The 24,841-nt window shown below is 38.6% G+C and overlaps 1 protein-coding gene and 1 long non-coding RNA gene across 3 annotated transcripts in view; one reads left to right on the forward strand and one right to left on the reverse strand.

Annotated features, from left to right (window-relative positions):
• The window catches only part of ZNF469 (zinc finger protein 469), a 128,778-nt gene extending 108,959 nt beyond the window's left edge, over window positions 1-19,819 (forward strand). The window contains exon 2 of the mRNA XM_073554929.1: window positions 5,760-19,819. Within this exon, the coding sequence (XP_073411030.1) occupies window positions 5,952-17,687 (11,736 nt within the window). The 5' untranslated portion in view covers window positions 5,760-5,951 and the 3' untranslated portion in view covers window positions 17,688-19,819. The remainder of the gene's footprint in view (window positions 1-5,759) is intronic.
• Window positions 1-24,841, reverse strand: part of LOC141058728 (uncharacterized) — a 500,694-nt gene that overhangs the window by 457,265 nt on the left and 18,588 nt on the right. For both annotated transcript variants that reach the window (XR_012222284.1, XR_012222285.1), the window contains exon 2: window positions 15,203-15,311. This is a non-coding gene — a long non-coding RNA (uncharacterized lncRNA). The remainder of the gene's footprint in view (window positions 1-15,202; window positions 15,312-24,841) is intronic.

The raw sequence follows: 24,841 nt of genomic DNA on the forward strand, positions 1-24,841 counted from the left end.
GTCATATACCGGGTGTGGGCAGGGGAGTCAGAGACCATACTCATTCCTCCTGGCACGTCTCTGCAGCCCCTGCTTCTCCCTCGGTCGTCTTCTTCCTGCGTTCAGCGGTCACGTGGTACCGCTCATTAAACTCATGAATATATGCATATTCATGAGTTTAATGAGCGGTACCACGTGACCGCTGAATGCAGGAAGAAGATGACCGAGGGAGAAGCAGGGGCTGCAGAGAAGAGTAGACCGTGCACCAGGAGGGGGTGAGTATGATGGTGGCAGAGCAATATTCACCTGTCCCAGTTCCATCGCCGTGCACCGCTGTGTCTCCGGGTCCTCCTGCTGTGACGTTCAGCAGAGAGCGCGATGATGTAGTCAGTGCGCGCCCTCTGCTGAACGTCACTGCAGAGACCCGGGAGACAGAGCGGTGGACAGCGATGGAACGGGGACCCGTAAATATCGCCAGTGCCGAGGGATCAGGACACCGGCACCTGGCCCTCAGCGACGGAGAGGTGAGTATGTCATTTTTTTTTTTAATTGCAGCAGCAGCAAATAAGGGGTATTTATGGAGCATCATTAAACCTTGTGCAGCAGCATATTATGGGGGGTATTTATGGAGCATATTATTATTATTATTTATTGCTATAGCGCCATTTATTCCAAGGCGCTTTACATGTAAGGAGGGGTATACATAATAAAAACAAGTACAATAATCTTAAACAATACAAGTCATAACTGGTACAGGAGGAGAGAGGACCCTGCCCGCGAGGGCTCAATCTACAAGGGATGGGTGATAATACAGTAGGCGAGGGTACAGCTGGTCATGCAGCGGTTTGGTCGATCGGTGGTTACTGCAGGTTATAGGCTTGTCGGAAGAGGTGGGTCTTCAGGCCAGGCTCTTTTTGGCTCTTATGGGGCAGCATTAACCCTTGTGCAGCAGCATATTATTTGGGATACTTATGGAGCATCTTATGAGGCAGCATTAACCCTTGTGCAACAGCATATGGGGGTATTTATGGAGCATCTTATGGAGCAGCATTAACCCTTGTGCAGCAGCATATGGGGGGTATTTATGGAGTATCTTCTTGGGCCAGCATTAACCCTTGTGCAGCAGCATATGGGGTTATTTTTTTTATCTATGGAGCACCTTCTTGGACCACCATTAACCCTCAGCTTATACATGAGTCAATAAGTTTTCCCAGTTTTTTGTGGCAAAATTAGAGGGGGGGGGGGTCGGCTTATACGTGGGTTGGCTTATACGTAAGTATATACGGTATTCTAACTTAAATTGTAATGAGAAATATTGCAAATCCAAAACTTAAATAAAAATTTGTGGTATGATGTAAAAAACATCATGTGAAAGTTTCAGTATGTTTACTGCACAAGTTAAACTTTTTAAAATAAACTACAAGCTTAATAAGTAAAAGAAGAACATATAGTCCAGTTCCTGAGGGGTTTAGATGTACCTGATAATTCCGTCTGCTGGTTCAATCATCACTATGCAAGAAACATAAGGATCAATGTGAGCCACAATCTTCTCCTGAGAGGGGTCAATTCACAGTAGCAAGTCATTTTTTACAAGCAAAGCATAGACTTGGCAAGCGCCCCAAACTAAATCTGCCATTCTATATAACTGAAACTGTAGGATAGAGAAGAAACTAAATCTGCCATTCTATATAACTGAAACTGTAGGATAGAGAAGATTAAGTGCTTGACATGCTGTTCTGAGATAATGTGAACCTTCAATATGCAACACTGTCAATGAAGATTCCAGCATACTTTTATAAAAGCAGAGTGAATTTGCATCCTCACTCTGATGGTTAATCGGTTATAATATGGGCATCCTTCAACATAATTGTGAAAAATACAGGACGTTTTCCTTGGACAAGGATGAATGTGAGCTATTTTTTTTTACTACGGCCTCTGGTTGATTAGGCACTAAATTATCGCATATTATAAATATTACTCTTAAAAATATGGTAGCAAATCTACCATGAAAAGATGATTTCCACAAAGGTCACACACAAAGCTGTGGGGGAATTTTTCTATAATTAGAAACTGTGGTAACTGAGTGCACAGCCATATGGTGCTTCATTGGATGCCACATGTTAGATGTTTTCCCAAAATTCTTAAAAGAGACTTCTACTGTAAGACTGTATGCAGTGGAGCATGCCAAATTAGGTCCAATCCCCCCTCCCACCAGAAAACGATCAGATCTTGGACCCCAGCAATCCTACGGATAGATAGGTCATCAGTATATTAGTCTTAGAGAACATCATTAATAATATACAAACTCAATTTTAAAAGCCTAGACCTTATATGTAGTGTAGTATAAATAAAGTAATATACTCATGGACTGGCCACAATTGCAGCTGTCTCTTATTTCGTGCTAATACACATTGATGTAAGGAAGTGAAGGATCTGAATAAACACTGTAGTAATCGAAAAGCCAGGAGATTTCACTGAGGACTCTGTAAAATTGTTTCCTTTTTATTTTAGGTGCACTTTTGCAGTAAAAAAATGTTTGAAAATGTGCCTAAAGTAGCCTAGAGAAATTAACTTAGGTGGCAATGTATGAATTGACATCTAAAGGCTATAAAGAGCTGCATTGCAAATGTTAAAAATACTGTAGAGGAAATTACTTGTAAGGCTATGTTCATACACAGCGTCACTGCAGCATTTTTAGCTTTTTTATGCACATAAGAAAATGCATTTTACAGTACCATCATAAGCTATGACATTTCAGAGCTCTCATGCACACACTTGGTTTCATTTCCCCTGACTGAATGTTAGAACTGAAGCGTTTTTAAATTCTGCAGCGTGTCAATTGTTTCAGTGTTTTTGCTGCATTTTTTTCACCAATGGAAAGCAATGAGAGATTGCAAAAACGCTGCAATACTGAGAGGAAGGCAGGTTTTGGCAGCAGAAATGCATCCCTGAGCAGGGCATGTCAGTGTAGACAGAACGCTCAGCTCCGAGTCACAGAGCGCATGCCAATGCAGTGGCAATGACTCGCCAGTGGACCTGGGGAAGGCGAGTATTGGCGAGGTTTTTTTTTTTTTCTTAAACAATATGCAGAGAGCGATGAATTATATTTGAGAGGGGACACCCCCTTTAACTAACATTTCTTTATGAATATTACTATGTCTGGCCAGACTGATACAGCCTTGGGTCTAAAGCACGGTACTTTCTTTATGCAACTGAAAGACCACAACTGTAATGATATGTCACGGGAGACCTGTCTGTTTTGTGTTGGTAGGAAGCCTTTGCAGATCTGCACAGACTTCGTACTTACAGCAGTATTAGGAATAAGTGGTGGATTGTTGTCAAGCTAATACATACTGATTGCCTGTGGATTTAGCTATGTCAACTCAGCAGGTACTGAATAAGAGCCTACAGCTGAAAGGATAGCTGAAGGGATAGCATCAGGCCTGCAGTAAAAAATTAATGGGAAGGCCATACTGCAGGGGGTGTTAAATGAAAAGAAAATTATATATATTTTGCGTTTACAGACTAACATAGAAACATCACTTCGCTGAAACATATTGCTTTTACGCCATTGTCCTACGTGCAAAAATACTTTTTTTTTTAGAGCTGCATATTTTCTGCAGGTGACCACAATAAAAACACGCAATAGAAATCTGATCTCATTATTGTGGGGTTTAGTGCAGATTTGAAGCGGGTTTTTTATGTGTTGCTAATGCAGAAATGCTAGGATTCTGTAATTAAACATGCAATTTGCCTTTTTTTTATATTTTTTTTGGCTCCATATAGAAACTCATAGAAGAAAGAAAAAAACAACAAAAAACACACAGTTCAACAGCATCTATAAAAGCACAGACTGCATGAGTTGTTTTATGGAATCACATCCACTTTGCATGTACTTGCAAAGGGCTTGTCCACTACGGGACAACCCCAGATCAATCTATTTAGCACCCAAATTAAAATAAAAACAGTGGAGACTTATCTGCTCCAGCAGCGCCGATGCAGCAGTGACATGATGCTGCGTCATGTGCAGGATGCAGTAAATGAGCAGTCGCTCGTCAATATTCCGCCAGTGTAAAACAGTGTTTGCACTATGTGGAAATATGGTCGCATGCTCTGAAAGCTCAATCTCATAACGTAGGTTGATAATGAACGCTTAATTTAGGTTTAGACAACATACAATGTGAAAAACCTAGAGGTATAAATGCTAAACTTTTAGGGTATTTTTGTTTGCATTTTTTTTTATACCCCATAACGAGTAAAATGCACTAAAATCAGCTTGTCTTATAGAAATTCTGCAGAGAACACAAGAGTTATATAATAGCTTATATTGGGAGGAGTTTATAATGGAGATAATCCAAGGGGGTAAAGTGTAATAATCTTTCTGTTCAACTTTACACAGACTAAAGGGGAGAGGCTCCTGCTGCAGCCAGCTGTCATACCCAATACAGTGAGGCAAATGAGGACATAGCTGATTTCTTTGGACAACAAAGTATGATGAGTAGATTAAAAATGAGATGTAGAAGAGGAAAATGAGATTAGAGAAGCAACTCTTTTCATTTGCATTTTTTTGTGCTTTATTAGTGTTCCTTTAAGAACTGAAGAGCTTGCCGCTCGATGTTTTTGCTTTATTTACATGACAAGCAGAACCTCTGCTACTCAATACACAAAAACTTGCAGCCCGTTTTATGATCTGCCCAAAATAAGGTCTAATTCAAACGTTCGATTCTTGCGTACGAATGCCGTCCGTGATTTTTCCATGCACAGAACTCACACATGTGATAGTCTATGGGGCAATTCACATGTCCGTGATTTTTCATAGACCGAGAGGTCCGAAGAAAATAGTGAGGACATGTCCAATTTTGATCCAAGGATCGGATCAAAATTGAGAAATAAAAGTCAAAGGGTCCGTGAAAAAAATCAGATCGCACTTGGATAACATCCGAGTGCAAGTCTGAGTTTCATGGACTGTCAGAATGGAGACAGTGGAATTTTTTTTTTTTAATTTCTCTACGTTCGAGAGAGACAGATCGTACTCGTACCACACTCTGATCAGAGTCCGATCAGAATAATTGGTCCGTTTTCTTGTGCGTGGAAAAATTGGACGTCTGGATGAGCCCTAGCTTTGCGAAAAATCATTTATGAAAATGAATATTTGATTGAATAAAGATGACCCTGGGGGCTTGAAATGTCAGCTGTCCAATATGCTATTAACAAGCTAAAACATCTTCAAACAAGTTAATGGTAGAACCAAGGCAAGTTATACATTAATCTCTGTAATGCTCACATTTTTGGGTCAAGTTACTATCTAAATTATCAGTTTGGAAGTGACTATGTAAATTCCAAGAATAATTCTAAACATTAAAGCTCTGACAGATATTTCATTACATTATATTTAGTTACCTGCAGGCTTTACCCTACACCTTGGAATATTCTCTCTCTCACTTATACAGTATATATATCATGACATGAAAGTACATTACTAGGCACCATTAACGGTCTTCATTTTAAATAATATTTACTGCATCGAAATATTTAAGACCTACCAAACATATTACAACTGCATTATCTGTGGTCATTTTTTTTTAAACATTCTGGTCTTAGACTGGAAATTATTAACATTGTTTGTGTTTATCTCAAGATACAAAGTTATATACAAAATGTATAAATAAACCTACTACATTAGTTTTCATCATAAGTAGTATAAAAACAATGAACACTAACTTAAACCTGAATAATTAAAATAACATATCATTAATTTTCTTTTGTTTGTTCTATTTTAGGTTTTTCATGGATGTTTGAAAAGAAACAATCTCTGCAATGAAGTTTAAGGAACAACCATGAAAAAAGCATCAATGGGGCTGTTTCTGTGATCTCCACCATGTATCTCAAAGGATGACCAACAACAGTCATTATGTAAAAAACATGAGCAAGCAAAGGGTGACTGGTGCCACCTTTTCCCTCTGAGTGGTACCATGACCAGGGAAACAAAGCCTACGTATCCCATCACTGCTAAATCGCCCAGCTCCAAAGATGACTCTGCTTTTGAACAATTTAGCAAGAAGAATTCAGCCGAAAGTAAATCAACTGGGGCGTTAGAAACCTCTGATGGTGTCTTCATTTCTGAAAAATCATCTCTTCTAAATGGTCGAGAAAGTCACAGTCAAAGGGAAGCTGTGATAAGGCCTCAACAAGCAGGGAAAATAGACTTTAAATCTCTTCATAACAGACCGAAGTTTTCCAGTGATGCTACATGGACTAATGGCAAAAACAGTCCCCTATCTCCGACAGGGAAGAACAGAGGGAAAGACAAAAATAAGAGATCTGGAAAGGGAGATCGCAATCAGCACCAGCTCTACAGACTCAGTATTAGCAGTTCAAGGTCCAATCCTACCATTGGAATTGCATATCCTCAGCAAAAGGTGACAGAACCTAAAAAAATAGAAGTAAATCATGGTCCCATCTCTGGAAGTTATCGTTTTAATGTTTCAAGTCTTCCGGACAGAGAAGGGGAGGTCCATCAAGAAGATCGAAGCTTTAACAGGTCACACCCAGAGCCCAGTCCCAGCCTTACCTCCACAAGCTATACCTCACAAACAGTTCCGGCATCCAGGATCCATCAAGGCTTAAAGATCCAGCCGGGTAATCTTCATGATACAGCTAACTCTGGTGGGCAATTGCATTACTTGGAATTCCAACCAAATGGAAATACATGGCATCCATCTGATAAACATTTTACTGGTACCAGTGGATATGCCATTTCTAATCAAAAAGTATGTCCTTTTTCAGAAGTCAACAAGTCAGACTATGGACCTGTGTCATTTCAATATCCATTTCCATCACTGCAGGAGCAAGTTGGGAATAATTTTTGCAATAATGGGAGTAATCAGGACTTTGTGGATGCTGCACTTGCTGCAAACCAGGTAGCACACAATACTTATTCCTTCCAGTCCTCATCGAGAGAAGGGCCAGAGGATTCACAAGGCAGTGGGTCCTACAATACTGTTTTGCCAGACAACAGAATTTATGGAATACCCTCTCAGCAGGTTCCTTTTCTACATACCCAACAAGGGGTTCAGCATTCACCCACGCCACCTTGTTACACAGGACGTAATGATCACGTGTCTGATCATAATGGTGCTATTTCATCTACTGGTGCTTTCACTTCTGGTGCTATAGAACAAACCCAAAGCACTTTTCAAGAAAACCAATCAGTTTTTAATCCTAGCGAATTTAGTTTACATAGTAACAGTATGCCAGCATTGATCAATAAAAGGCAGACATCTAAAGACTTTGTACATAACCAAAGACTCCTAACTCCAGGGAGTACACTACGAAGGAATATACCACAGTCTTCTTTAAACAAAGTGCACTTCTACAGTGGTGTAAACACAGGATCTGTGCCTTTCGATAAAAATCTTTCAAGAATACCTCAGACTTGGGATGCCGGAAACAATAATTTCCTACCTTTGGACCAAAACTCTGTTTCATATCCTAATGCTTCGGTAAATGTAATTCCATATCAATGCCAGACAAATGAGCAGAGACAGGTACTAAAAAATCAAAGGATACCTTGGCAGCAAACGCTCGGTACACCTTCCATAGAAAAACAAAATCGTATTGAGCTGTCAAGGCACATTGGAATTCCAAAGTCTTTTCCACTCACTAATCCTGACTGGCAAAACAATAATTTGATGACAAAAATTCCACCTAGTTATCATGCAAAGAAACATGATGTAGTGGTGGATGGGAGTCCCACACAAAAGGTTGAAATGAGCAGACAAAATTACAACTCAAATAATGATATTTTGTATGATAATACAAAGGATACAAATAACACAAGAACTAAAAGTATTTCATACGGAGTAAGCCAACCGATTCAACAATCCCAAAATAACGCCAACCAGCCACTACAATTGTCAGGAAAGCCTTTTGTACCTGAATCTCCCTATGAATCTCCTCTGCCTTCTCCTGCTACCAATCCTGTTTCTGGCAGTACTTGCTCGTCACTTTCACCCATGTCAAGCAGTCCGATCAACCCTGATGAAAATCATGTCCCTCTAACGCTTACATCTTCCCCCTATTTCCACCCGTCATGTCACCCAGCAGAAAAGTCTTTTAACATGTCTGAATCAAGTAGCTCTGGTTCGTTTCTATACCCCAATTCAGAATCTACCAAAACATACAATTACATCGCAGAGTCCTCTAAAGATGAACATGAGTTCAAAAATCTACAAGAAAATCAATACCCAAAAATTGCCAATGAGCCAAGTAAAAGTCTTGTGAATTTTGAAAGTGAACCACCACCTCCTTATTCTTCTCACCACTTTCTTGCCAATTCGCTAAGCAGTGCAAATTTGGACCAGCTTGACGTTCTTCTGACCTGCAAACAGTGTGACCAAAATTTTGGCAATTTATCCTCATTCTTAGAGCACAGGCAGTACTGTCACTTGAATTCAGCTGTCCACGAGATGAAGGATTCTTTACATGGAGATTTAAGGAAGTCTACTGTTGACCCATCAAAGTCTTCTCAAACACTACCAGGAATAACACTATCCAAAGAACATGTAGAATTTAATTCACATTTAACTGGTTTCAGCAAAGACTATCTTCTTGATTGTGATGCCAAATCAGAAGCCAAAGAAGATCTCATGAAAGGTACTAATGTGCACAATGCCACGACACATTTAATGCCTCTGACTGCCTGTGACACTTTAGAAATGGACGATGCAAAACTGGACAGTTTAATCATAGAAGCACTGAATGGTTTAGAGTTTCAAGTAGACAATGAGATAGACAGCACCTTTATTGATGTTTTTGTAGATGACGACCTCAGCGCTGCCAAGGTATCTAGCAATTCCCAAAGGGTGAAAGAGAATAAAGAAACAAAAAAAATGTTAAATGTAGAACAAAGCCAAGCTCACCATAACTCAATAACAAACACATTTGATGAAAAATATGAAACAGAAGGGTCCCAACTCCAAAAAGGTGCTCATAAACATATGGTAAACACTGAATCAATGCACAGTAAAAAAAGAACAAAAACAAATTTGGAAGACCATGAATGGCAGAAAGCAGACAACATTAATAAACATACAACTTCCCAGGCAATAAAAAAAGACGCTCAAAATAAAACTGGTTTTGAATATACTGATGGCAGAGGCCTAAAATCTTACGAATCCCAGCAAGAGAAAACAATGAAAAATGACATACATGATTTTGCCGTCACGGGAACTCCAAAGTCACGTAGGACTGTGCTTAAAGACACTAAGAAAAAGAAAGCTCACAATGGCACCTGGAGCAAAGAGCTTATACATAAAATTGTACAACAAAAGAATAAACTTCACAAGCTACATGTAAAAAGTAACAAAAATGTGCAGTTTTCACTGGTAACAGAAAGACTTTTTTCTCCATCAAAAACGCATCCTTTTGGTGAATATGACTATATCTCAGATTCAGAAGATGAATTTGCTACTTCTTTGCCGAAAAATATATCAAATGGCAGGATGAAGTACAGTTTTAATCGGGATATACAAGGAAGAGGAACCAGAACCAAAGGAAAGGAACCAATCTGGCGTATGGGAGAGGCCACAAGATTCCAGCTGCAGACCAAAGATTTGAGGAATACAAATAAAGAGACTACAAACAGAATTAGGAGAAGAAACAGCCAGTCATCAAATAGCAGTGACCAAAGCACCAGCATTTCAAGTGAGACAGGGTCAAGTCCAAAAAGCACTGCACGAACAGATTCTGAAAATGAAGAGTGCGTTCCAAGATGCAAAAGCTTTAGCACTCCATCTCAGAATAATGGAGAAAGGAACTTGATAAAGCCTCTACTCAGAGAAAATCCACCAGAAATGTTAGCACATACAGACTTTATCAAAGGCACAAAGAGGTTTGGATCTGCTAAATTCCTACTTGCAGGTTCAAAAGTATACCAAAAGATTAATGAAACACATGATGACGAAAATCAAAAACAACAAACCACTGATTCTACAAACACAAGCAAGAGTAAAACACATGAAATTCAAGGCCTCAAAAATGCTGAAGAGGAAAGAGTAAGCACTTACCAAAATGCAATGGCAGCTAGCACCTTATCACAAGACAATTACACATCTAAAGTAATGGCAAACATTGACCCTCTGCCCCAGCAGCATTCTTCTTCTTTCGATATCGCAAATGCAAACTACCAAGAGAAACAAATGAACTCATGTGAAATAAATCCCACTTTCTGTGATGGCAGTATAAAGTACTTAAATGAAGACATATGCAATGGCACCAAAGACTTTTCCATATCAATGCCGCGATATAACGGAGAATCATCACTGCCTGTAATGGCGCAACAAAACGACAAATCCTATGGAGGCGAATGTCCACAATATCCACACAAAGATGGGCACCATCTATATACAAATATTTTCTCCAAAAGCCGGAACAATGATTCCACGGATATTGAGCAAATATATGCAAACCAAACTGATAGCAATAACCTGCAGTCTTTTGAGAATAAATGTTCTGAACAGCCATCATATCCATCTGACAACAATGAAAATAAAGTTGCAGCCGGTCTGTCATTTGATTCCTCTTCTATATTTGCTGAGTTACCGAACTTTGAAACACCATTGTACAATGAAGCAGCAACTTCAAAAGATAACTATGTTGAATTTAACCAATCCAGAAAATCAAGCAACTTTGAACAACAATTTCCCGAGTTTCTACAAGAGAAAAATTGGGATCTCATTGAAAGCATAACAACTGATAATGTTCCTCCGTTTCATGTGCAAGAAAATCAAGCAGCAGAGAAGTTTGTTGAACATCTATCAGTGCCTTCACAACAGCTGGCAACTCTCTCCGATTACAACGTAGCATTTATTAACAGTTCAGAAGATGAGCTGGAAATTAAAAGACTGGTAACAGAATTAGAAAGTCAACTTCAAACGAGCAAAGTTTCTAATGACACATCTTCAAAGTCATTGTCTAAAGATCAGATTACCCAAGCACTCCCAGATACTGCTCTCCCATTAACAGAGATGGCAGTAAGTCCAACAGAAAGATCCAGAAATGATGCATACTTTAATGAAATACCTAACAATGTACATAACTCAAATCATGCAACACCTCATCTTCAGGATTCTCAACCACTTGTAAAAGTTGACAGAAGCTGTGAAAATCTCAGGAACTCTTGGAGTTGCTCAGATCAATTTCTTTCTTTCACTTCTGACATCCAATGTCACAAACAGATCAGTCTGCAAAATGATATAGGTATGACTGAAGAATTGGGATCATTAGGAAATAATTGTTGCCACTCTGCTGAGGTATCTGATGAGGGTATGTCTGATGACCATCTGAAAGAGACATTGGTCCTACCTGAAACACAATTTCTAAAAAGCAATGAAAACAAAGGTATTAATGATATAGAAAGACGGCAACAAGATTCCAGAAATATGTCAGTAAAAGAACAGAAAGCCGAAGAGAGGTATGATGACCCACCAAAGTTAGAACCTGTCCGAAGTGTGACAGAAATTAATTCTGAATATGTTTTGCAAGATGACAACACTTCCATGCTAAACTTAAATGACACTCCAACGTACAAGAACAATAAGCCAGAAGAGAGACTTTGTGACCAACACCCGTTGTCTACAAAAGTAGAGACTACAGCAGACACTGGGTACAACCAAAAAATAATAATTTTACACAATAAAGAAGCAGTACAGGATGATAGCAACCAAAAAGACTTTGTCAATCTTGACATGCCAATACTTGTAAAAGAGGAAAATGCAATTAGTGAAAAAACTCTCACTTCTAAAGAATCATCAGAGAATCCTTTGCAACAACTCCAACTATTTGTGGCAAGAACGGCCAAAAATAATGAGGAAGACATGCTTATACCTTGCTTCCCAATGCTACTAGCAGCTTCAACATCTGATTCCAAATCAGAAGCAGAGAGTCAAGTTTTGTGTAGTGTGGATAGTACGTTTACTCCTATAGGAGAATCAGAAAAAGACATTAGGTTAGTAGAAAATAATACAGTATTGAAAATATCAGAATCTTGCACACAGCAAAAGGACACTGATAACGCAGGCTATAATTGCTGCACTTTCTTGGAGTCATTAAGTTGTGAAACTCAAAGGGAGGACAAACCAGCAAACAATAAAGAATCCTCAGAGCAGGGAATTCTTAATATTGGCTCGGTTGACTTGAGAAACAATCCTGACAGTCTACAGACAGAAAAACAGTTGCAAGCAGAAAATATTGGAAACATGAGAAGCAATGGAGAAAACGAGACATCGTCATCTCTTATGAAGAAGGGAAAGCAGACTAGCACTAATACAGTGTTTGATAATGAAGATTACACAGGTGGTAACATCACTTCCACACTGATCGATAGCCGTAACAACTCATCTGGTTCATCTGAAGAGGACTGCCTAGAAATTGAGACCTTAGAACCCAAAAAGACACAAATTTGCAAACAGAGAGATGTGGCGACACAAAACCTAACTAATGAAATCTCTGTTTTTAGAACCCCAGAAAATAATCATCAGCATATGGATATCCTACCACAAACAGAACTATTTTTGAGAACTGATAGTACAAAAGAAGCTTCTCTTTTAAGTGAAAATAAATGTGGTGCCCTGGTCACAGCTGACAAACCATCTATTCCTTTCCCTTTGCCTCCTAGTACTAATGACGTCTTGTGCAATGGTAACGATGACTACGAAGCACATCTACTAAGCATCCCTACATCTGATTCTGTGTTGAGTTTTGATCTACTCTCTCATACATCACTTAAAGAATCGATTTCACCACAACAACTTTTATATACATCCCCAGAGAATGGCTTTAGTTCAGAAGAAAGGGATTCACTTTGCAAAAATACTGAAAAATGTCAACGGGAACAAGATTTAAGAAAGGGTTCAACAGGAGACATGGATATACAGCTTTACCTTCACAAAGAAAAAACTTTGACAATAGATAATACAGAAAAACTAGTAAAAGAGAAAATCTTAATGGAACCAGTTGCTGAAGGAAACATTCCACCATGTTTCTCCTCTGAATTAGTTTGTGCACATTACAAAAGTCAACAAGAAGAACAAGTTGCTGACATGATCCTTGAGTGCCAATCAATAACAACAAATGATACATATCCAATTTATACTGGAGAAAATGCTAACTATCTGACTTTGCAAAGTGACATTTTTCCTGAAAGCATACAGACATCTTTAGGGTCATCAATATGCAATCAAAAAGCTGCAAATACATGTGATTGGAACAGTATTAATGATGGTTCACATATAGCACATGTGTTTTCAAACAAGGAGGACAGGACATCAGTTACAAGATGCGACCTCATGACTATTGATGATCAGGGATTTGCAGAGTTCAACTGTCAAACTACAGAGAAAACGGCTGTACAACTAAGTCTCCACAATACAAATGTTGAAAACAAGATTGCTACAGAAGAGTCTGAAAATAGGTGTACCAATGATATGCACTCTGTGATAGACGGTGTCCTACGAATTCTAGAAGGTGACAATAGCAAAGAAATACTTCAGAGCATTGGAATTTCACCAAAAAGTAGTCCCATCAAAGAAAAGAAATCGGTTGGGTTATCACTAACTTGTGATATATGTTCAGTATCTTTCCGCTCAAAACCAGGACTGACAAGACACAAAGCAGTTAAGCATAACGGGTCACTGGCATCACAAAAAGATGGTGTGATTAGTGCAAAAACATCTAATGTGAAAAATACAGCATGTGAGTGGAAAGGCATTAGTGACAGTCAACATGACCTTGACACAACCTCACAGAACATAATTGCAGATTTGCTAAACCCAGACAGCAATATTCAGTCTCAAATCCTAATTCCAGATGAAGATCAAAGACCTTTTGTGGCCAAAAACAGTGAAAACACTATTATTTGTGATTCAGTGAGCAAAAATAAGTTGAATGGAAAAGTAAAGAAAAGAAAGCGCAAGGTCTCAATCAAATCTACAGGTTCACAAATTCCGTCTGATGATGTCTTAAACATCCTAAAAACAAATATTTTGAAGGCCATTGGACACTCAAACAGCTTCAATTCCACAGAGTCGAACTTGGAAGAGTCATTAAATAAAGACATCACACATACAGAAATCAGTTCACAAAAGGAGAGTACCGAGTCCTACTCCACTGCAATAACAATGGATGACGATGAAAAGCTGGTCAGAGACGTTTTAGACATGGAAATGAATGGAGAAAATTTGCTTCAAGAGCAAACATGGGCAGGGAACCTGAACAGTCACCATGAACACAATATCGATGGCTGCAAAATTCAACCTGTGGAAACTATCCTGGCGAATGATCAAGGTGTATTAACTGGAGAAGAGGAGCATATTGTAGAACCTGCTCAAGTTCAAAAGGAAGTCGAAGTGTCAAACATGCCTAAAGAAACAGTAACTGACTTCCATATATTCTTTGACGATGATAATACGTTTTCCCAACTATTTCCTAGAGATGATCATTTTATTAGAAGAAAATGTACCCGTGTCTATGGGAAAAAAAACAAAAGACAAGCCCCTCATTTTGATTCCGACGTCAAACACATTGATATGGTGGATCAATGCCATGCAGCACAACTAAATTACTCAAGTGAGTACGGTAACATTGCACTTGACTCAACATTAGAAAGCAGCCATTTTTCTAACCAAAATGAACACATAGCACATTATGAACACCTTAATCTTGCCAAGGAAACTAGTGAGGGGGATGAAAGCAGAATACTGTCTTTTGTATGCCAGAACCAGGAAACACTAAATGTGTCATCCCTTATTGACAGGACTGAAAAAGAGAAAGACAGCGATTTATCCCTTCACATCACCCTTTACAAGCCATCTCCTGAATTTTCAGATTTGTCAGTAGAGATGAGCCCAGACATGAGAGACTCCGAAGATATTCTGAACACTAATGCTAGTGATGAATTAGGTCTTCCTGATGTTCCTACTATTGACATGAAGATGCTTAGTACAAAGTTTGATATGAGAGAACTGTCTTTTTTTAGTGCTTGTGGAGATGACTCAGACCAATCTGATTTTGAAACATCAGAAAATAACCAAATGGCAGAAAAAAATAAAAAGAACAGCAAAAATAAATTAAATGACAAGAAGCAGGCAAGAAATCACAGCAATACAAAAGTGAAAAACAAGGACAAGCAATATAAATGTAAAGTGTGCTTTCAATGGTTTCTGACCTTAGGTGAGCTTGATTTTCATAAGCTAACTCACAATCCTTCACCTCCTCCAACCTGTTACATGTGTGTTCAGCGTAAGTTTAGTTCTCGTGAACAATTAAGAGATCATCTGAAAGACAAACATGCAAAAAATAAGGCAGGACTTTGGATTTGTGGAATGTGCTTAAAGGAAATCTCTGATGTATGGATGTATAATGAACACTTAAGAGAACATGCTACTCAGTTTGCTAGGAAAGGCCAAGCACAGAAATCGGTGATGGGTATTTCAGGCTGTTTTTCAGGCGACAGTATGGTGAGGACATTCCTCAGTACCTTTATATACAGGACACCAAGCACATTATCAAACATTTCAGAGGCAGATGATAAAGGTTTATTGAATACAAGACAAGATCCAAAGGAGCACAAGGGTGAAGAGGAAGTGGCCAGTGAAAAAGAAGTAGACAATTTTATCCATGTTGTTCCCTCTGTACCTGTCCAACAAGTAAAACTTTCAGTCAGTCCTTCAACGGAAAGTTCACAAAAAAGTGACATTTCTAAAAATGCAGTTATGCATCCTCATTGTAAAGACCCCTCCAGAGATTGTCACCACTGCGGGAAGCAATTCCCTAAGCCTTTCAAACTACAAAGGCATCTTGTTGTCCACAGTTTACAAAAAATCTTCCTGTGTCACAAATGTCCCAAATCCTATCAAGAAGCACAGGAGCTGAGAAGTCATCTGAGCAGTGCGCATCAATTAGCGGAAAAGTCTGAAATAAAGCATACCACACTTTATGCATGTGAGCTATGTGCTGATGTTATGCATGTGATAAAGAAGTCTTTTATCTGTAGCACATGCAATTATACATTTTCTAAAAAAGAACAGTATGACAGGCACATGGAAAAACACCTGATAGGCGGAAGTATGACTTTCAAATTTAGAGGTGTAACCAGGCCAACAGTTTCTGGAAAGTCGCAAAAGCTGAAAATAAAAGATTCTCCAGCATACAATGACATGCCGCTTCCAAAAAAGGCGAAGACTTCTACTTATTCTCACCCATGTGATGATGTAGCAGCCATTGACGATAGTGATCTTTCTCAATACCCTAAACTTTCACCTGGTGTGTTTTTGGATGAAATGAGAGAAGATTACATTGAAAACAAACATGAAAGCACAGTCAAAATAGAGGAGATACTGATCGATGCACCAGAACTCGAAGCTGAAGGAAACGAGCAAATTGCGTGCACCACTGACGAACGCCCATTGCCTTCTGAAATTAGCAATGAGAAACTAAGAGGGAAAGAAGGTGATGGCATAATTGGTGGCAGAGTAGCCACACTAGAATCTTCTTCTGCATGTGCGGAGTCAAATGCTTCTTTTTCGGAGTGTAATGATAAATATACCGGCATGTCAGACATGCCAAGAGATGATCAAACAGTAAGTAAGCAGGATGAATCAATGGACATACAAACCCCTCAAATCGAAGCAGATGATTTTTGTAAAATATTCACAGAACAGGAAGCATTACGGACTACTCCGAAAAAAACGCAACCATTCAATGACATCCCATTAGAGCTCCAACTGTCCAACTCCATACAAAAAGGCAAGGAGGCCAATGACGAAAAAGCAGGGTCACTCCCAACAGAAGGAAACAAGACACTTGTTTCACCACCATCCAATGAAAAATCGTCTACCACAGATATAGAGACCTTGTTAAAAAGCTTTAAAAAGAACAAATCAAACAGTTTACTAACAGAGACAAGTGTTACAGAATCTCCAAGTGAAGAGTTACCAAAAATATTTACACGAAAATTAAAGCCAGAATCCTCTGTATCAAGGGATAATACGGCCTGCAATCTAAAGGAAACAAATGCTTCCCAAACGAAGGTAGTAAAAAAAGATCTGGCTATAAATTTGTCAAAAAGTAATACAGACAATAAAATGCTGGACAAAATGCAAAGGCCAATATGCCAAAAATTACACCAAAGGAAACGTAAGGAACACAAAATTTCTGTCCATAAAGGCAATGCAGAATCCCAGGAGAATATAGTAGAAATCAAAAGAAAAAAAAACAAACTAGTAGCTAGTGGAAAACATGAAACTTCCATTAATGTTAAAAAATCTGAATGGATAAGTGGTCTTCTGGACACAAAAGACGATACTTCTAGCATCCGGCCTCACCCAAAGGCACAAACTGGAGGAACTGGTAGTCAGTTCAGAAAATCTGTGTTGGACACACAAAACCACAAGAAACTGAACTCTCAGTCTAACTATGGGGAGTACAAGAGCAAAAGAACTACCATTACTAAAAGTAATCAGTTCTCTCCAAAATGCTCTGCTCTGTCTTCAAACAGCCCTTCACATAAACGCAAAATGGGGCACAACATGAAACCCACTGAGCCATCAAATTATAGGACTGCTGAATCACAGAATCATTTGCTAAGCCAACTCTTTGGACAAAAACTGACTAGCTTTAAAATTCCTTTAAGAAGGGATGTTACCGAATAATATTAGGTGATTTCTATCCTAAAAAAAATTATTAATGCATTCCCTAAAGCTTTGCCAAACTTGCACTGCCTCCATTGTAAATGAGTCCTTTTGTGCTGTAATCTACTTCAATGCATTTGATTTGTTATGCCGATGTTGGGACATACACCGGTATATATATATGAACTTTACAAAACCAATGTTTTCATTTCTTTGGTCAAGCATACTAGTAAAAGCTCTTTTCTACTGTTGTATATAATTTCTGTTTTTGTTCAGGATGAAGAGCTGGGATTAAAAGTTAAAAATAGTTTAACCCATGCTCTTCAATAAAATAAAACAAATAAGAATAATTCAACCTAAACACAAAATCCCCCAACAATGTTATACTATTCTTAAAAGCAATATTCAATTATTTAGATAACAAAAAATATATAAAGGTTTAAGAAGTATAAGATTGAATTTATCTTCAGAAGCACTTTGTTATCTATCCAGTGACCTAGTCATGATGACAGGTTCACATTATTACATACATATGAAATGTATGTGTAGCTGTATAGATCATCCAGAACATGACAAGCATTTCAAAAATATATATAGATATTCTTTAGAAATTGACTTTATCTATAGATCTAGATGGCAGGACTGAAACAACACTGATAAAAACAAAGATAGTCAATAGCTACTAATTTTACTATTTTACGGTTAACTGATACCCAATCCTAAAAGTAATAAAATGTTTCAAGATAAACTGTAGTAAACCCAAAGATACACAGAAACTATTACCCTAGACTTGAGGATTTTTAATACTATAGACAAGCCCAGTTTGTAGTAGGCTGACTTAACTCAGTCCAAGAGCATTAATATAAAATACACTGTATTAACGTTATGTAAAGAATGCTTCCTTGGCTTTTATATATGCTGCCTGTTAGATGCGATATTGTGAAAGGGCTACGAGCAAAGTGCAAATATTACATGTAAAATAAAATACCATATGCTGCATGAACTGCTTCCATATGGAGCCGAGAAACCTTTCCAGAGTAACATCACATTGTGAGCTGGGGATCCTGGTACAAGCAGCAACTCTACTAGTGAGCCACATCTAACTCACAATAACTGGAGGAAAGTCGTCTACTTTGCCTCTTATGTCTGCCATATATATTTACCATTATAGTTTATCCCTGTTGTCTTCAAATTTGCATTTTTATTATGGCGTAGAGTAACTTATTTCTGTTTCCATGAGGAGGACATGCAATAGACTAGCTCTCTACATGGGATGAAATGCACACTATGCCCTGTGAACGAATACACATTTGAAGACTTAATGAACAATTCCTCTCTATTTAAGAAGCATTTCATACTGTACAGAAAAGATATTCCATTACTGTTTGAACATATGCCTCATACAATGTGTTCCTACAGACTTACCAGAACATACAATTTCTGTGACCACTGTAAAACAACACATTATAATTATTTTGCTACTCTTTAACTAAGAATTGTTAAATGTGCCTTCTCTGCTTCCAGTAGTGCATTAATGAACTACAATGCTCCAGACCTTTTCAGAAGACCTTGGGGTGTCCTGTCTTTGAACGACTATCTATTAATATTTTATTTTTGACAATCTTACTGTAAATCACCAGAATCTTTGCTTAATGATTACCATGGTGCTATTAGTTCATAGTTCAACAAATGTGAAAACTGAAACGTTCAATGTCCAGTGCCGAACAGTGTTACAATCACTCTCCCTTTATCTAGCTTATGTAAATCTATATGCAACTATATCTACTATATACAGAGAGACATGAAACTCAGGTGCAACGGACAGTCACTCTGGTTCAGCTGAAAACCTCTAAGAGACGTTAGTATCCTAAAGCACTGATGTAGCTTGTGACACCAGAGTACTTCTCCAGCACAGAACCCTGAGAAATGTACCAACATGCAAGGCCTTAACTTGTTTATATGTATCATTAAAGAACATTGTATTGTATAAAATATATTCTAGTTATTTGGTGCAATGACTAATTCAAAAGATTTTATTTTGATATTTGTGTCCAAAAAAGAGCAGAAAGAGCATTATGCATTTTTATATCATTATTTTGTATGACGTAAAGTGCCTCTTTATATTGTTGTTAAATAAAATATCAGATGACGAATGGCTACCTATTTCTAAGCGTATACACACACACAATGAAGGACTTTCTTGTAACAATATATAAGAACCTTTCTCTACTTATTTGCCAGGAAAATCTTGTGACAATTTTGACTAGAGTAAGTGGTGAATAAAGTAAGCAATTGGCTGTTAAAGAAAAAGATGTGAAGTTAAGACCCCCATACTCACTGGATAAAACCTGGCTGAAGGCGACGATTTTTGCGGTATCGGACGGACATCTAATGCGTATCGGGGCCTTCTAACTCTCCATAAACAGATGTTAAGGACAAGAAGGATGTGGCCTGTTGAATTTAAACAGTTGATACTTTTCCTCGCTGAAGAAATAAGCCGCTGGCATAGCAGTCTGGCATAGACTCTCAGAGAACACAGGAATGCTTGGCATTACTGTGTGTGATGAAGTCAAAAGAGATAGCTAATGTGCATTTAGGGTATGTGCACACGTTGCGGAATTGGCTGCGGATTCGCAGTGTATTTGGCCCTGCGGATCCACAGCAGTTTTCCATGCGGTGTACTGTACCATGTAATCGTATGGAAAACCAAATCCGCTGTGCACATGCTGCGGAAAATTCTGCGCAGATTTGCTGCAGTTTATTTTCCGCAGCATGTCAATTCTTTGTACGGAATCCGCAGCGTTTTTACACCTCTTCCATTATAGGAATCCGCAGGTGTAAAAACCGCACAATCCGCACAAAATCCGCAGGTAAAATGTAAGTCATTTTACCTGCGAATTTAGCAAAATCTGTGCAGAAAAATCCGCAGCCAAATCCTCAACGTGTGTACATACCCTTAAAGTGTGTGGGCAATCTTGAGATTGGTGTCAGATCATAAATTGTAGGGCTGGGTGCAGGGATTAAGATAATAACTAAGGGGCTTTGCATCCAATGGATGAAGTGGGACAAGCCCAGATATGCGGCTGTCAAAAAGGTGCAAAAACTCCTACCTCCAATTTATAACTTAAGGCCTAATTGTAGCGGATCTTTGCAATAACGTCACTTTTTTTTTTTACACTGAACAGACAATTTCACTAAAACGGCAATTATAGCTAAAGCTCAATATTCAGAGATTGCATCTGAGCCTTTGACAGGTCTGGAGGATTTACTGAACCATGCCTCTAACAGTATACTTAGACATAAGTCTCAGTGAAGGTACATAATCCCACACATCCTGTATAGGCTTCAATATTAGGAAAATATTAATACCATGCTTTTTTATGCAAGATATTTTTGTAAAGAAAAGAACATCAAACTCTACCATATAATAAAGACAATATATACCAGCCCAATGGAGGCCTTAATCTGTAAACGAGTGTCAGTGATATGTTTCATGGATGTGCCTGCTTGAATGCTGCATATGCCAAGGGTATACCAGAAATATGATGTGAATCATGTTGGTAGAGATACTGTAGGTGATAGATAGTATACAAATTGACAATTCTTCCATATTTTAACTTTACCACTGACAAAAAAATATATTTTTACCAAGTAGCCGTGTGATGATGGTGTTTCAATCTGAACATCTCATAGTTCCGAGTACCCACATTCTTTCTCATACCCTACGTCTCTATCAAGACACATCCACTCAGGATGTGGACAATGTTTTAACAATGCAGATGACAATCTCAGTGCTTGCAGCAAAAATTCTCAAGTATGCCAAAAGTATAAACAAATTGCTTTTCGATATGAAGTAAAAAAAATGCGAAAGATAAACAAAAAATATCTATTCTTATATCAGATCCCCTTTTAGCCAAGATGTAAAAAAAAAATTAAAAAAGTACTGAGAATATTTGCAGACAAAATTCATATTAATAAATGGCACATGTAGAATAGTAACTAATAAAGATGAGAAGGCATTAAACACTTGAACCACAAGGATTACAACATATTTTAGCCACTGGGTGGCGACATTACCCTGTGATCAGTCCCTAATACAACTGTTACTTCAAAATGGAAACCAAGATGAACATTTCTGATACATTTTTGAAAAACTGAATCTGTTAATTTCTTGGCCCTGATATTGGAGGCAAGACAAAAGTGAGAAGAGAAGCAGGCACCCAGGGGAGAACATAAAGACCATGCTCAGATTACAAGGCTTTAGGAAATAAGGTTTTATTGCCAAAAGGTTAATAAAGGATTGGCAAAATAGATATTAGGTAAAGCATCAGGTATAGTTAAAGGAGTTGTCACAAGTTTGGAAGTTGATAAGGGATTACTCCGGGTTGGTGTGGGTCTGACTGCTGGGCCTCCCACTGATCATGAAAACTGGTGCTCTGAAGAGCAACCGTGTAATCAGAGAATACTTATGCGAGTACTGAAGACCAGCCGAGCGCACTCTTGGCCATCTCCAGCGGAATTATTATTATTTATTATTATAGCGCCATTTATTCCATGGCGCTTTACATGTGAGGAGGGGTATACATAATACATACAAGTACAGTAATCTTAAACAATACAAGTCATGACTGGTACAGGATGAGAGAGGACCCTGCCAGCGAGGGCTCACAATCTACAACGGGATGGGTGAGGATACAGTAGGCGAGGGTAGAGCTGGTCGTGCAGCGGTTTGGTGGATCGGTGGTTACTGTAAGTTGTAGGCTTGTCGGAAGAGGTCGGTCTTCAAGTTCTTTTTGAAGGTTTCCATGGTAGGCGAGAGTCTGATATGTTGTAGTAGAGAGTTCCAGAGTAGAGGGGATGCGCAGGAGAAATCTTGTATGCGATTGTGGGAAGAGGAGATAAGAGGGGAGCAGAGAAGGAGATCTTGTGAGGATCATAGAATCATAGAATCGTAGAGTTGGAAGGGACCTCCTGGGCCATCTGGTCCAACCCCCTGCTCAAAGCAGGATTCGCTAAATCATCCCAGTCAGATGTCTGTCCAGCCTCTGTTTGAAGACTTCCATTGAAGGAGAACTCACCACTTCTCGTGGCAGCCTGTTCCACTCATTGATCACTCTAACTGTCAAAAAGTTTTTTCTAATATCTAATCTGTGTCTCCTCCCATTCAGTTTCATCCCATTGCTTCTAGTCTTTCCTTGTGCAAATGAGAATAAAGTTGATCCTTCTACAATGTGACAGCCCTTTAGATATTTGTAGACAGCTATTAAGTCTCCTCTCAGTCTTCTCTTTTGCAAACTAAACATTCCCAAATCCTGCAACCTTTCCTCATAAGACAGGGTTTGCAGACCGGTCACCATTCTGGTCACTCTTTTCTGAACTTGCTCCAGTTTGTTGATGTCTTTTTTAAAATGTGGTGCCCAAAACTGGACACAATATTCCAGATGAGGTCTGACCAAAGAGGAGTAGAGGGCAATAATGACTTCACGTGATCTAGACTGTATGCTTCTGTTAATACATCCTAGAATTGCATTTGCCTTTTTTGCTGCTGCATCACACTGTTGACTCATATTCAGTCTGTGATCTATTAGTATACCCAAGTCTTTTTCACATGTGCTGTCACTTAGCCCTATTCCTCCCATTCTATATATGCTTTTTTCATTTTTATTGCCCAGATGTAGTACTTTGCATTTCTCCCTGTTAAAAACCATTCTGTTAGTTGCTGCCCACTTCTCCAGTTTATTTAAATCTTTTTGAATCCTCTCTCTCTCTTCTCTAGTATTAGCTATCCCTCCTAGCTTTGTGTCATCAGCAAATTTAATCAGTTTACCCTCAATTCCTTCATCTAAATCGTTGATAAAGATGTTGAACAATACAGGGCCCAGGACAGAGCCCTGTGGTACCCCACTTGAGACATTCTTCCAACTGGATGTGCAGCCATTTACGACCACTCTTTGGGTCCGATCACTAAGCCAGTTATGAATCCACCTAACAGTTGCCTTGTCCATTCCATACTTAGTCATTTTTTCAATAAGGATTGTATGAGAGACTTTGTCAAATGCTTTGCTGAAGTCAAGATATACTATATCTACAGCATTTCCTTGATCCACCCAATCAGTGATACCGTCATAGAAGGAAATTAAGTAAGTCTGACATGACTTATTAGTTACAAACCCATGCTGACTCTGTTTAATCACTTCATTCTTATCAAGGTATTGACATACATGTTGTTTAATAATTTGTTCAAAGATCTTTCCTGGTATAGAAGTCAGACTCACCGGCCTATAGTTCCCTGGGTCCACCTTCTTCCCCTTTTTGAAGATAGGAACAACATTTGCTCTTCTCCAGTCTTCTGGCACTTCTGCTCTCCAAGAATTTTCAAAGATTATGGAGAGGGGTTCAAAAATTTCTTCTGCTATCTCCTTCAGTACTCTGGGGTGTAATTCATCTGGACCTGGAGACTTGAATTCATTTAGGTTAGCTAAGTGTTTCCTCACTATCTTTCTGTTTATAGATATCCTGGATTCTTCTATTCCCTTAATAGGACAGTGAATAACAGTTGATGTTACATTTCCTTTCTGAGAGAAAACAGATGCAAAATAGGAATTTAAAAGTTCAGCCTTCTCAACATCCTGTCTTACCATTTCATCATTTTCATCCTGTAAAAATCCTATAGCATCTTTGACTTTTCTTTTACTTTTGACATATCCCCAAAATCCTTTATTATTGCTTTTGACATCTCTTGCAAGCCTCAATTCATTTTCAGCTTTAGCTAATCTGATTTGTGCCCTGCAGGTTCCGCAGACAGCATTATATTCTTCTTTAGATATGCCTCCCTCTTTCCATTTTATAAACATTTTTTTCTTCCTTTTTAGCATGTGCTTAAGTTCTGTGTTCACCCATCCTGGTTTCCTTAAATGCTTCCTATTCTTCCCTCTTTTCGGAATTGTTAACAACTGTGCTTTGAGAATTTCATTTTTCAAGATTTCCCATCCCTCCTGGACATTTTTGTCTTTTAGGATATCCAGCCATTGGATCCCTCCAATTCTCTTTCTGAATCCCTTAAAATCTGCCTTTCTGAAATCTAACCTTGACGTCTGAGTCTTCACAGGTCTTCCGCCTCTAGTTATCCAAAATAGCATGGTCACTACCTCCTAGGGTCCCAGCCACTTTTACCT

The sequence above is a fragment of the Dendrobates tinctorius genome, unplaced genomic scaffold (genome assembly GCF_039654945.1).
Source record: "Dendrobates tinctorius isolate UK_male_01 unplaced genomic scaffold, ASM3965494v1 ptg000214l, whole genome shotgun sequence".
Lineage (NCBI taxonomy): Eukaryota > Metazoa > Chordata > Amphibia > Anura > Dendrobatidae > Dendrobates > Dendrobates tinctorius.